General features: G+C 46.1%; 1 protein-coding gene across 6 annotated transcripts in view; it reads left to right on the top strand.

Annotated features, from left to right (window-relative positions):
- ARHGAP32 (Rho GTPase activating protein 32) overlaps positions 1-13,736 on the top strand; it is a 239,011-nt gene that overhangs the window by 100,259 nt on the left and 125,016 nt on the right. For 3 of the 6 annotated variants that reach the window (XM_032133853.1, XM_032133850.1, XM_032133852.1), the window contains exons 3-5: positions 6,370-6,461; positions 7,510-7,551; positions 7,990-8,074. In XM_032133853.1, the coding sequence (XP_031989744.1) occupies positions 6,370-6,461; positions 7,510-7,551; positions 7,990-8,074 (219 nt within the window). Of the gene's footprint in view, positions 1-2,765; positions 2,883-6,369; positions 6,462-7,509; positions 7,552-7,989; positions 8,075-13,736 lie in introns of those variants that run through there. The other 3 variants (XM_032133851.1, XM_032133854.1, XM_032133855.1) reach the window with 2 other exon arrangements.

Consider the following 13,736-nt stretch of genomic DNA (forward strand, 5'->3'; position numbering starts at 1 on the left):
GCACCCCTCCAGCCAGAAAGGATGTTTGCACTAAGGAAGGAGCTAAGTGATGACTTTAATTGAAAAAAAATTTACAAAATTTAAAAGGTTCCAGTGTTTCTCACTCTGAAAAACATCCTTGTGCTGGGTGTTATTGAATGTGCCTGTGCTGCGCTCTGCTGATGAGAACATGAACAGCACAGGATTAATCCTTAAAATCACAGAATCACAGGATGGTTTGTGTTGGAAGGAACCTTAAAGCCCATCAAGTTCTACCCCCTGCCATGGGCGGGGACACCTTCCACTGTGCCAGGCTGCTCCAAGCCCCATCCAGCCTGGCCTGGAACACTTCCAGGGATGGGGAGACCACAGCCTTCCTGGTCAATTAAGAAGTGCAGGATTGGAGTGGGATATTTAATGTTATTTTTAACTTCTCTGGTAAAGCTGCTGTAGTATAATAAGCACATATTTTTGTTTAAGATGTCATTGTCAGACCTGGGTGCCTGAGCTGGGTGTTGCTTCTTTATTTTAAATGTGTCCAATATCTTAAGCAGCTCTGAAAAATGTAGCTGCAATGTGCTAACGTGACAGAGCCATACTGTATTTGTTTTATATTTTGATTTGGTTCCACTAAATGAAGCCATGGAAAGTGGTAACATGAAGAACTTGGCAAGTGTTTGCATTTCTATCATATTGCCCCTGTACCTCTGACGTTTTGGGGTGAATGTTGTCTCTTCATCCATTCCCACATATTTCTGCCATTCAAAACAGTGTTGTAGCCTTGATGTGCTCAGTACATCTCAATCCTTTTAGGGATAAATGCTGCAGAATTGGGACCTTTCCTTTGGAGTTAATTGGAGCAGCTTGGACATGGTGACTTGCAGTTTAGTGAAGCATTTTCCCTTTCCTTTGTTGACTTCTTTATTGTGGAGAACAGGGTAGTTGTTGCAACATCTGAAGGAAGAGCAGAGAGAAACATCTCTCCCCGGAGTGTGTTAAAGGCTGTGCGGTGGAAGCTGAGATGGCCAAATTTCTTCCTTCATTGTGCTCCAGGCGAATTCCTGGGCAGTGATTCCTGAGAGCAGGACGGGGCTGCAGGCACCTTCTACCTCTGGGAGCAGGGATTTTTGTGGGACACTTTCTTTTTAGTGCTGCAGAGCAAACTCTCTGAAGGAGTGGATGCTGAGCCAGCTGTGTAGTGAGTTGGTACCCAGAATCTGGGGTAGCTGTTGATGTCCTTGGATGTGAGCTCCCACTTCAGGCCTCTTCATTCCTCCTCGTGCCAAGGGAAGAAATTACTGCTTCCTACAGAGCAATGACTTCTCCTGAAACAACATTTCTGTTCCCTGCTGTTCTCCAGCAAAAAAGTAAAACTGAAACAAAGCTTTGGGTTTTTTGAGAGCTCTGAAGGGTGTTCGGGTTTTTTTCCTCTCTTTGTATTTTTTTCCCTCCAAGAAAATTGAGGGGAAATGAAGATGATGTAAAGGAAAGACTGTCATGGAAACCAGGCAGCACTTAGAATCAGCTCTGCTGTTTTTAGAAACACGGCCATGTGCTGACAGAATCCAGAGCAATCTGGTCCCTCCAAACTGGTTTTGGTGAGAGACTGACAGTGGAAAGATGAATAAATGTTAGTGCCTGTTTAATAGTTATTCTTGTTTCCTGATAACCTTGGATTAAATTCCTGCTTTCAGAAATCCCACCTGGATTCAGCCACCTGCCGAGGTGTATCTGTGCTGCCTCCTCAGGGGTCTTTCTGTTGTCCTGTGGAAAACCAGCTGTGGGATTACGGTGGGATTCCAAGGTTTCTTGTGCATCCCAGAGGAAGTCAGAGGCAGCAGGAGGAGGGCTGTGGGTTCTGCACTGGTTCAATATTCTCCCCTGTGGAGGATACCAAGGTGGAAACTTCATCACGTTGTGTTCACTGGACTGTTGTGTTGGGTTTTACCTGTATTTTCAGATTGTGTTACGTCTCTGCACGTGAGTGAGACAGGTTGACATGTTTTCTGATAAATGCAAGGAGACTTTTTAGGAGAAAATCCTTTCTTATTATGCAGTGGAATCGTTAGATATAAATTATTTATGACTAAGGTTTTGTGTGCTAGAGAGCACAAAGCTGAAGTTTTCTAAATCATGTCTATAAATAAAAAGACTAGAAATTTCAGATGCTTAAAGCCAAACAGCCTGATTTGTGAGAGCTCTTGGATTCCCAGGGAGTTTAGGAGCAACACTTGAATGTGTCCAGAGAAGGGAATGGAGCTGGGAAGGGTCTGGAGCCCCAGGAGCAGCTGAGGGAGCTGGGAAAGGGGCTCAGCCTGGAGCAAAGGAGGCTCAGGGGGGACCTTGTGGCTCTGCACAAGTCCCTGACAGGAGGGGGCAGCCGGGGGGGTCGGGCTCTGCTCGCAGGGAACAGGGACAGGAGGAGAGGGAACAGCCTCAGGCTGGGCCAGGGGAGGTTTAGATCAGATATTGGGGAAAATTTCTTCCTGGAAAGGGCTGTCCAGCCCTGGCACAGCTGCCCAGGTCAGGGCTGGAGTCACTGTCCCTGGAAGTGTTAAAAAATGTGTAGATATGGAACCTTAGGACATGGTTTAGTGGTGAACACAGTGGTGGCAGTGAGTAATGATCTTGATCTTAAAGGCCCTTCCCACCCTGAAGGATTCTGTGATCCTGTGATCCATGGGAGGGCTGGACAGGCAGACAGGCGTTCTTCCTCCTCCCTGGAGGAAGGGTTTAGTGGGATCTCCCTGCCTGGCAATCCCTGCTGGTGTCTGTGACAAAATACTGAGTTTCTGCAATATTGTCTCAACTGCTACTGATCCAAGTGCAGCTTTAGGAAGGAGAATTCCTTGGTTCAGGGCAAGCTGGTGAAGTGGTGTCGCTCCAAAGCCTTCCCTGCAAAGGTAAGAGACTGAGGTTCCTGATAAATCAATTCACTGAGTTCTGGTTTGAGCTCTAATTTGTTTACCAAGTTTTGGACCGGAGCAGATTGATACAGCATAACACTCAGCTGTGAAAATGGGGCTAAACAATTTGCATAAACAGATTTGCTCTGCAATTACCAGGTTTCCTCAGCACAGCGATGCGTAGAGAATAGGGAAGTGAGAAGCCACTGATGATGCCAGGTAGCTAATTTTCAGATGTAAATAATCCAACTGTTTCAAAATGATTTTTTAAATTAAATTACTGTGACACAAAGCACAAAAGATGACAAATCTCATTTGGAGGGTTTTGTTTGTGTTTCGAGGGGAGAGTAACCTGCATGCTGCATGCCAAGTTTTGCATCAAAACAGGTGCAAAATAGTGAATAAAGTCTATTTTATGTAGCTGTGTATCTCTGGTTTGAATGGAAAGGAGTTGTGGCTATTTAGAAGTAATACAGTTTCTAAAATTGCAGTAAGTTTCTTTTTTGGTATCTGCCTCTTCACCAAGTTTCTTTCTGGTGTTGGTACCTCTTAATAAGGATTTGAGCTTGCACAGGTTCTGTGCCCTTACTCACCTTTCTGTGCTTTTTCCTCACCTGTGAGCCTTGGAGAGATCGTTATTCTGCAGCACAGTCCATGGAGCTCAGGTCTAATTGGAAAAGCCCTTGGAGTTAATTACTGCTTTGCATCTCACTGTTGTCCAGTTAACTGGATGCAGGAAATGGGAGAGGCAGAGATCCAGCTCGATTTGGACATAGCTCCACTGGGAAGGAGAGGATAATACAACTTTTCCAAGAGAGGTGCTGGCATTTCGGGCTCCTGGAGGTGTGAGTTTTGCCTACGCTGCTTTGAGTCAGATCCAGGGAGCTCTCTGCCCACTGCTGCAAACTGGCTTGAAGCCCACGTTTTCTGTCAGATTGTTTATCCATTTTTGTATCCCACCAGCTCTTACTGCTGATGGAGAAGAAAAATTACTTTTCTTCCTACAGAAATTCTGTTCCTTAGAAAGTTAAGCAAGCACATCCAGCTTGGCCTAAAAGCAGCTTATTGGAATGACACATTTATTCTTGTAATTAGTTATTTTCTTATGTAAAAGACCTGTAAGGTTTATTAAATTGATGATCCTCTTAATTCACAATGAGACTCTCAAGTGTCTTATTACATCCTGAAGTGATTGTGTGCTCAGTAAGTCAGTCAGCCCAGGGTAGGTCTATTTAAGTGTAAAATACTGTTCGTGTTTTCCTCTGCTGAGCCGCTGTGCCTGTTGTGCAGAGCTGTGGGACAGTGGGGTCAGGGCTGTGGGAGGTGCAGCTGGGAGAGTGGCTGACCTGGACTCAGGTTTATTCAGTGCTCAAAGGGTGGAGCTCTTTCAGAGCAGATTTTCTAAGGGCAGTGCTGGAAACACCAGGAGCTGGATGGGTGCAGCTGCTGGTGGGTGGCTGCAGGTGTCGGGGTGTTCATCTCCTCAGAGCCAGGCTCATCCTGGAGCCCTGTGTCCAGGGGAATGGGGGCTCCTGCTTGGCTTTGTCCAGAGGAGGCACCAGGATGATCGATCAGGGGGATGGAGCCAGCTCTGCTGTGAGAAGAGGCTGAGAGAATTGGGATTGTTCAGCCTGGAGAAGAGAAACTTCAGGGTGACCGAATTGTGGCCTTCCAGAGCTTGAAGGGTCTGAGAAGGAGGATGGAGAGAGACTGTGGACAAGGACCTGGAGTGACAGGACAAGGGGGAATGGATTCAAACTGACAGAGTTGGATGGGATGTTAGGAAGGAACTGTTCCCTGGGAGGGTGGGCAGGCCCTGGCACAGGGTGCCCAGAGCAGCTGTGGCTGCCCCTGGATCCCTGGAAGTGCCCAAGGCCAGGTTGGACATTGGGGCTGAGAGCAGCCTGGGATGGTGGGAGGTGTCCCTGCCCATGCGACTGGATGGGCTTTAATGTCCCTTCCCAGCTGAACCACTCCAGGATTCTCCTCCCATGTCTGAAGCAGGGGAATGGACCCGAAGTACCTGAGCGTCCCTGGTGACTGTAGCAGGACCCTCACATGGATAACGTTGTTGCAGCCTCACCCCTGTGCCTGTCTGGGGTTCAGTGGGATGAATCCCTTTCTCTCTGGCATTGCTCTGGTTGATGAAAACAAGCAGGAGAATGCCATGGACTTACTGCAGTCCTTGGTGATGTGAAGCTCAGGTGCAGGTGACCCATGTCAGGGTGAAATGGGAGCTTCAGGGAGGGGTGACAGAAATTGTCCTGGTGTTCATCCCACACATGGGCTGTCAGCTTGGGTTGTGCTGGTCCAACTGTAAAGCTTTGGGGGTGGAGACCAATTTCTCCGTATTTCACACTGCAGAGTGCAGCTGTGTTCTGTTGTCAGTCACAGCTTTGGGATGGATCCAACTGTTCAGATCTGCTGCTGGACCAGCTCAGAACCACTGGGACTGATGTAGCATCAGGACAATCACCTGTTTGCTGCTGTTGTTAGGAAAGGGATTTGATGGAATGCCTTTTGGTTCCAGGCCTGTAAGGGAGGTAACACTGAAGTGCCCTTCTTCCTCTTGGTTCAGCATTCACTCTTTGTGACATTATTCATGTTTTTAGTGCATTGTATAAAGCCAGAAGAAGCTCATTCAGCTGGTGTCACCCACATCGCTGATGGGCAGTGTCTGGCCAGGATTAGGGTTTGTTTTTCTCCTCCTGCTCTGTGAAGTCTCTGCTGGTCTTGCTGTTTGATCACTGCTCTCTCCATAAAAGCCTCACTGAACCCCCTCATTCCTCTGGATCACAGTGGGAGAAAACCGTGGAGCCGAGTGTTTGTGTCCCTTGTGATGGAGAATTCAACCCCAGCAGAGCTCATGACTTAGAAAAGGCAGCTGGAAGAAGGAAGGGATGGGAAGGTATGACAGAACAGAAAGGAGGGAGTTTGGAGTTCTGGCCTCACAGAAGTAAATGAATTTTAGTGATTAAGGAATTTTAATATCCTCAAGCACTTAAACCAATAGCTTCAAACATCTATTTTGGAAGTTCACCTCCCACATATAAGCAGCTCTGTCATTAACTTGTTTTCCACTGTGTGAGCAATCCAGCTTTTTGCAGTGCCTCTGCCTGAGTCTAAATGCACAGATGTCTGGAAATCAGGTACTTAATGAGGAGTCCAAGTGTGGAGTTTGTGAATATCTATTTCACTCCCACCTCTGAAAATCTCTGCTTTAGAAAGCCGAAGTAGCAATGAATTAAACACTGGATTTCACAGTTATAGCAAGGGTTAGCAAGGCTTGGGGCAGGAAGGGATTGTCACCTCCCTGATGCCCATCCCAGGGGTCAGTTTTCCCTGGTTAAAAGGCAGAATTCAACTTGAGCACACTGAGGTTTGTAGTCCCGTGCAGAACAGAGGGGCTCCTGCTCAGCAGGCAGAGTCCAGAGCTTGCAGCCCTGTTTTAACTGCTGTGCTTTTCCTGTCTCCTTCCCTGCAGGCCAGAGGAGCCGACATTCCGGACATCCCGGGGGAGCTGCCGCTCCGCTCCTGCGGCAGCACGGCCAGCATGAAAGTGAAGAATGTGAAAAAGTAAGAGCAGAGTTTGGTGCTTTTCGTGTCTTTCCTGGGCTTCTGGTTGCTGTGCTGAGTTTTAGCTGTTGTGCTGCAGTGCAGGGCATTCAGCAACAATTTGTGATGGTGGATCTTCAGCAGAGCAACCAAAATCCGTGTGGAACAAAGGCAGTTTGAGCTAATGGAACCTAAAACTGGGCATGAGAACTTTTGCTGGCTCTCTCTCCTCTTTCTGGCCATAGAGACAAATCTTGGTAGAGTTTTGAACCTCACTGTTGCAGTGTTTTTAATTTTCTTTTGTGATTCTTCCTGAAAGTGATTACTAAAAAAAACCCCACAATAGAACATACATAGAGAAAAATCTCGAAAGAAGCCCAGGCAATGTGTAAATGAGATAATTTTCCCTGTCTCCTTATGCTCTGGAAAGCTAAACCAGGACAAGTGGGTGGCTTAGATGTATCTTTTATCTGATATTTTTTTCTCTTTTCTTTTTGCGTTCTGCCCTCTGTAACTTCATTTGAATGGATTTTGCACAGTTTTCCCTTCTGAGGGATATTTTTTCTTCCCTGATCTCACAGTTTGTTTTTTTTTCCTGTGGGCTCATGCTGTATTTCTGTCTCTGCTTGTCTCCCAGAGACTATAAACCAAGTCATTATGCTTGCAGCAATGGGGATCAGAAATAATCAATATTGCTTGGCTAAAAATGCTGACTTGAGGAGCAGAACTCCCCGAGATTGATGGATCTGAGCCTTCAGCTCACTCCTCTAGTGCTCCGCTGAGAGGGAAATGGCTCTTTGTTCCAGTGCTGAGCAGCCAGATGCTGCATCTCACTTCCCACTTGTATTCCCGTGGGAAGAGGGAGCTAGATAATGACAATCTCATTGGCTCACCACCAGGAATATCTATAGGAGTCTATAATAGCTTCAGTAGAAGCAGGAGCATGTTGCAGAGCCAGAGGAGCTCCCCGGCAGCCACCAGTGTGACTGGAGACACTTGGGAATAATTATGCCTGACTTTTGAATTTTCAAAAGGCAAAGGATAAATAGAGTTTGTTCTGCACCCTCAGATACATCCCCCCGGGACTGATGGGCTGTGATGCCTTTCACAGGTAAAGTTCTGCTTTCCTCGTGTCTCGTGTAAGGCTGTGGGTGTGCATTTGTGAGGTGCAGCTGCTTGTCCCTGCTCCGTGTCCGGAATCCTGCGGGATGTGGTGCTGCTGGAATGTCACACACGGCTCTGTAGGGCTGCAGTGGGATGTGGTGCTGCTGGAATGTCACACACGGCTCTGTAGGGCTGCAGTGGGATGTGGTGCTGCTGGAATGTCACACATGGCTCTGTAGGGCTGCAGTGGAAAAGCCACTTGGCATTTCAGCTTTCCTTTCGCACTCGGTTCCTTTCCCCCTGTTTTGGTGCATCACATCAACAAATCCCTGTGTTCCCTCGGCTTTAGGATGAGAAAGTTGTTGTTGTTTTGTATCAGTACCTGTGGTTTATCTCTGCTGAGTGATCTGCATCCATCTGATGGTGTGCTCTTGGTGTGCTCCAGGTTATCCTTTACAAAGGGGCACTTCCCGAAGATGGCTGAGTGTGCACATTTCCACTACGAAAACGTGGACTTTGGCAACATACAGGTGAGTCTTGGATTTCTTTTATACACAAAACACCTTGTGCTTCCTGCTGGCTGACCCGGTGGGGAGGCGTAGAAGGACCTCACTGAGGCTTATTTGGTTTGTTGCCAAATGTTTAGTGATAAGAAGTTAAAGCTGTAGAGACTTTATTTGGAATTGCTTCCATGTGCTGGGGCAGAAGCTGCACTCAGTCATATGGAGCTCTCCTTTGAGCTTGGAGATGTTTTATTTCCACTGGATTTGGCTGATGTCACTGTTTTAAGACTGTATCAGACATTCATTCTTGAGTCATCTGTAATCACCGCATGCGTATTTTTGGTTTGCGTGTGTGTGTGATTAAACAATTGTGTGAATGTATTTATGTAAATATAAATAAATCAAATTTACCCCTTCCCTTAGCTCTGCATTGTGCATTGCAGCAGCTGTGTCATCAAAATACCAGAAAGTGCTCGTCAGCCTGAGCTGCATTTCTGCAAGTGTGCAGGCTTTGCTCCTCTGTGATCCCTCCCTCAGGAATACAGGCAGAAGCATTTTCCAGGGAGGGCTGACACCCAGGAGTTTCTCACAAACAGGATGCATTTTGTTCTGCACTTAGAGGAGCAGGAATGCCTCCAGCATCTGCCAGCCTTGTAGCCAAAAGGAGGTTACAACCTTTTCATTTGTAAAACATTTCCTGTAATACTGAGTGAATTATTTACAGCCTTTCATGCTGCTGTACTTGACACTTTTGCAAGCAAAATTATGCAGCTGGGTTTTTTCTCTGTCTCTGTAAAATTCCGGCTGGGAAGGAGCTTGGGTCCTGTTTGTGGCTGGGATCTGCTGTTGCTCACACGTGGTGGCTCTGGGTGGATTGGTTCTGGTGTTGTGGGCTCTGCAGAGCCAGTGACACAAAATACTGGGCACGAAATAGATTGCAGAGAGCTCAGTTCTCGTGGGGGTCCCTGGGAAATGGGCAAACAGGAGCAGTCCTCACTCTGCTGAAAGCTCTTTATTTTCATTTTCTGTAGGAGCAGCAGGACTGAGCCATGTCCCTGCTCTCTGTCTCCTGGTAATTTGCTGATTCGACAGAACTAATTTTTCAGTCATTCTGGAGAGGAGTTTTATGTTGGAGCAGGTCTGTGTCCACACAGGTGTGGTTTTTACATCCTGTGCTCCTCTGAGCTCTCCATATAGCATCCAGGGATGTTCAGCACAATGTGCAGCTGGAGAGGGAGCACAAGCTGTGCATGGCACATCCTTTTGATGGCCAGCAATTAGTTCTTCTGTGGGTTTAAGCATTTCCTGGGATGTTTTCGGGAGGGCAGGGCAGACCTGCAGGGTTCATTTTTACGTTTGTGAGAGGCAGAAGCAAAATCAGGTAATGCATCCTTTCCAGGTTTTCCTGGAGCGCGTTCTAGTGGGAAATTCCCACATGCAGGAGTGGTTTAGCACTGCTTTTTGTGGTGTCACTGCTGCTCCTGCAGCTTTCCCTGCTCCTACTCTGTGGTCCCCTGGCACAACCAGACCAGAGGCTGTAACCAGAGGAGGTCTTCCTGAAAAACAGAAATTGTGGAAGGATGTAGCACAGGAAATAAAAATGGTATTGGTTATTGAGCTGTTACTGGTTATCTCAGCCCTGAGCTGTTATCTATGTCTGTGCTATGAAACCAGGAAGAAAACAGGGGCTGGTGGCAGCATGAGAAGAACTGCCATAAAATTGAGACTCTGTGTGTGTTGTAGGGTCAGTGCTCTGTTTCCACCACATCTGAAAAGCCCTACCTATTTAGCTATTTGTGTACCTACAGCAAGATCTGTGCCTAAATAAGGTGACTCAGGCCCTCTGTGTCTCTCACTGCTTCCTTTTCCTAAGCAAGGTTTCTGATAAATCCCCACAGTGTCAGGACTTCTTTATATGGTGAAAAATCTCTTTGAGAGCAAGAGCTTTGCTGCTGAAATGCAAAAAGATAAAGCATTGGAGCACTTCCCTAGAATGCCAGTATTAATGGTAAAATAAATGAAAGCTGTTAATACAACAGCAGTATTAGTTGGGAGATTTAAAAATAGGTTCACACAGGGCTCATGCATTTTAATCAAGTTGGAGGCTCCTTTGTGCTCCCAAGGTAGAACAGAGAATAGCAGTGGGCTGGAGTGATGGGAAGTGACAGCTTGGCACCTAATAGAGAATTACTGAGTTGCATCTGAGGGGTGGTGGGTGTAAACTGCTTTCAAAATCTATTCACTGTTAGAAATTTGCATAGGAGAAATACAGTATTATCTGTCCGTGTCAGGAATTGTGTAATGCTGTCTATTAACAGCCTGGCCGAATTTCAGGTTGTTTTGTAACGTTTATGCACTTATAATATGGTCTCATGGTGCAGGAGGTATTAATAGCCTGGCATTTCACCTCATGAGATCATTTTAAATTAAATTGCTGAGAGGTATAAAAAGGGATTTATCCTTGCACCGTGCTAGTGAGGCTGGGTGCATTTTGGGGGGCTTTTTCTCTTCAGAAATCTCCTGCCACGCTGCTTCCAACAGCAAGATCTTACCCATAGCTGTGGCTGGCTGGCCAGGCACGTGTGGCATCCCAGGAAATTGCTGGTTACCAGGCAAAGGCAGTGATGTCAAAGCTGCACCGACAGGTTCAGCCTCACAGATTGCATCAGTGCCCAAAATTCACTGGCATTTTGCTAAAATACCTTGTGTTCATTGCTGTGTTTACTTTAAGGGCTGCATCACTGATTTTTAGTTTATAGTGAAAAGCCAGGTTCTGCCTCTGATGTGTTTTAGTCTGACATGGGATCAATGTTCAGAACTGTGGTTCAACCTCTTCATGGTCTGTCTCTGGAGGAGATGCAATGTTTCTTCTCAATTTACCTTTTTCTTAATTTAGCTTCTTCTCAGTAAATAATACAAGGTATCTGCCCTTTAACTTTTTTGACCTGGTTCCCACTGATTGAACACGCTGGTGGTAAGTCTACGTAAACATGTCTGTACAAACAGAAGGTCATTTCCAAGTGGTTAAATTGCATTTGTGCAGAAGAGTCTGTAATTACACCTGGGAAATGGTAAAAATGCACACTGTCCAACAGCAGCACTTTGCATGTAGCAAGTGCAAACTTTGTTTTGTATCTGTTGGTTTTCTATCAGATTTATGAGTAAATAACTGAAAAAAACTCACAAAACTCTGTAGGATCTATTGAGGCAGCTTCAAATTCACCAAGTTTAAACATGTGAGATAGAGTCCCATATCCTTTTGTTTGCATTAAGAACTGACTCTAGACTGAGACAGAGTTAAATTTCTTCTATAATTTAAGAAGATATTAATGTAATTCGATCACTTTGTGCTAAAAAACGATGTGCTCCAGGTCTCCAGGAGTGTTTGGACAACGCTCTCAGGGGTGCACAGGGTGGGATTGTTGGGGTGTCTGTGCAGGGCCGGGAGCTGGGCTGGATGATCCCTGTGGTCTCTCCCAACCCAGGATATTCTGTGATTCTATGAAATATGGTTTTACTTTACTTAATGCTATACGCCGTTAATATAAACAGGAGAAAAAGGGGTTAGGAATTCCTTAAATATCTACTTCCTGCCAGGAATAAATACTCTGTTCTTCACTTGAAAGAATTAAGACATTATCTTCAGCTGAGTAGGTTTTGGTAATGGAATATGGAGAGCTGATCAGCTCCACACTTCCCAGGTAATATTCTTTGCTCCCTCAAAAGCCATTTGCTCAAGGAAAGTGCTGTAATGCACATTCATATCACTTCAGCATCTTGCATTTGACACAGAATTATTCCTTCAAACAGCACAATCTGTTTGCCTTGCAATATCTGACTTCTAAAAATAAATCCCTGTGGGAGCAGGACTGGGTTGCAGATCCTCTCCTTATCAGCTCAGCCTTGGCAGGGCAGTGGCAGGAATTGTGTTATCAGTGGTAAAGGAAGTATTTGAGGCAGAATCACTTCCGCCTGCGCAGGCATCAGCTGCCAGGAATTCCTGTTAGGAATTGTGTGCTGTGGGAATGCCTCTGCAACGCTCCAGCCAAGCTGATGGGCTGCCTCCAGCAGCAGCTGGGCTCTGCCCCTGGAATTGGATGTTCCTGTCATGCCTTGGGAGTCAGAAACATTGCAAAGAGCAGCTCAGTTCTTCTGTGCCTGTTGTCAGCAAAGCCTGCTGAGAAGATCCTTTTCGAGGTCATCTTCTTTTGGTTTGCCTTTTTTTCTTGTATTTAATGATATTCCAAGGAAGGGGGAACATGGGGGGAATGTGCTTATGAAGGAGTCTCTGTGATTTTTTTTTCCTAAGATGGATTGCAAAGGAAACAAAACTGGTAAAGCCTGACCAGATGCCCTTGGCTGGGGTTAGCTGGGGTAGTTTCAGGTGCCACAGCTAAAAGGAGTCTTGTGGATGAGCTGGAAACAACAGGGGTGGGGATGCTCCCTGCTCCGTGTCTGCCTGAGGTGGAACAGGGGTTTGATCCCAAGCCTGCTCAGTGCCTGTGGTGCAGGAGGGTTTGTTTGTCCCCAGCTCTTCTGTGGGTATGATGCTTTCAGTGCATGGCAGTCAGGAGCAGCACGAGTAGCTCCAGGCTGCAATATCATTTATCCCACTCACTTTGTGAAGTGTTTAAGAAGGAACAAATACTGATTTTTAAAGGCAAAGCATAAACCAGCAGTTCCCCGCCTCAGTCCCTCTAAAAGATGCAAGTTCTTAGTAAAAAGCATTGGCCTGAATTTTGGTGTGTATTGGGGCTTTGAAAGACAATTTTACTGCGTTTTGCTTTGTGAATATTTGAGTGAGATGCAGACCCAGATTATGTGTGAAGAGGGGCCCCTTTTCAGTCCTTCATCTTTGGATGCTGTTAATCTCCTCCCAGAATTACCTGGCTGGATTCTGGTATGTTCCTTTTCTTTAAACCAAGGACTTCCCTTCTCATTCCCTGTCTTTTCCATGTGATTTCTTTCCTATTGCCTTCCACAGTGCTGCTGGGGATGTTGCAAGGGCTGTTTTAAGGACATGGGTATATAAAAACAACTGTTCAGAGTGTAGGTGGAAACTGCCTCTATTAGCTTAATAATTCCAGCCACAACTCCCTGAAAATTGGCACAGCCTCCTGCCAAGATCAACAAATTTTAAAAATTTGGAGTCTCTGGGCCAAGGTGTTTGCTGCCAAAGGAGTTAGGAAAATATTCAAGTAAGTTCATCTCAGTTTTTGGATTCTGCTGTTTCCTGGTCTGGCTTCCAGCTTGCCACAAGCTCCTCAGAAAAATTCTTCCCTGGAACGAGATCACACCTGTGAAATTCCAGGTTGCCTGTTTTGTTCCCCTGGTAAAATGGGAAGAAATCCAGCGTGGGTTCTGTCATGGAAGGATAACTTCAACTGATCCACAGGGCAGGAGGGAGATCCAGGCTGGTGTTCCCGTGTGGATTTATTGCTAAATCTTTCTGAAGGTGTTTTACACACTTTGCTCCCTTTGACTGACTGTTCTGAAATCAATACTTGATCTTTTTTTTATAAAGGGAAAGGCATTTTGGCTGGCACTGCTCAGCTGGCTGCTCAGGGAATGGCCTCTCACTCTGTATTTCCCTGGATTTATTTATCTTGATCAGCTCTGTCTGATTCCATCTGTGTTCTTTATTTTAGAAAGATGCTTGTGAAGCTGTACCCATGGAAGGGTGGGCTAG

The sequence above is a fragment of the Corvus moneduloides genome, chromosome 25, assembly GCF_009650955.1.
Source record: "Corvus moneduloides isolate bCorMon1 chromosome 25, bCorMon1.pri, whole genome shotgun sequence".
Lineage (NCBI taxonomy): Eukaryota > Metazoa > Chordata > Aves > Passeriformes > Corvidae > Corvus > Corvus moneduloides.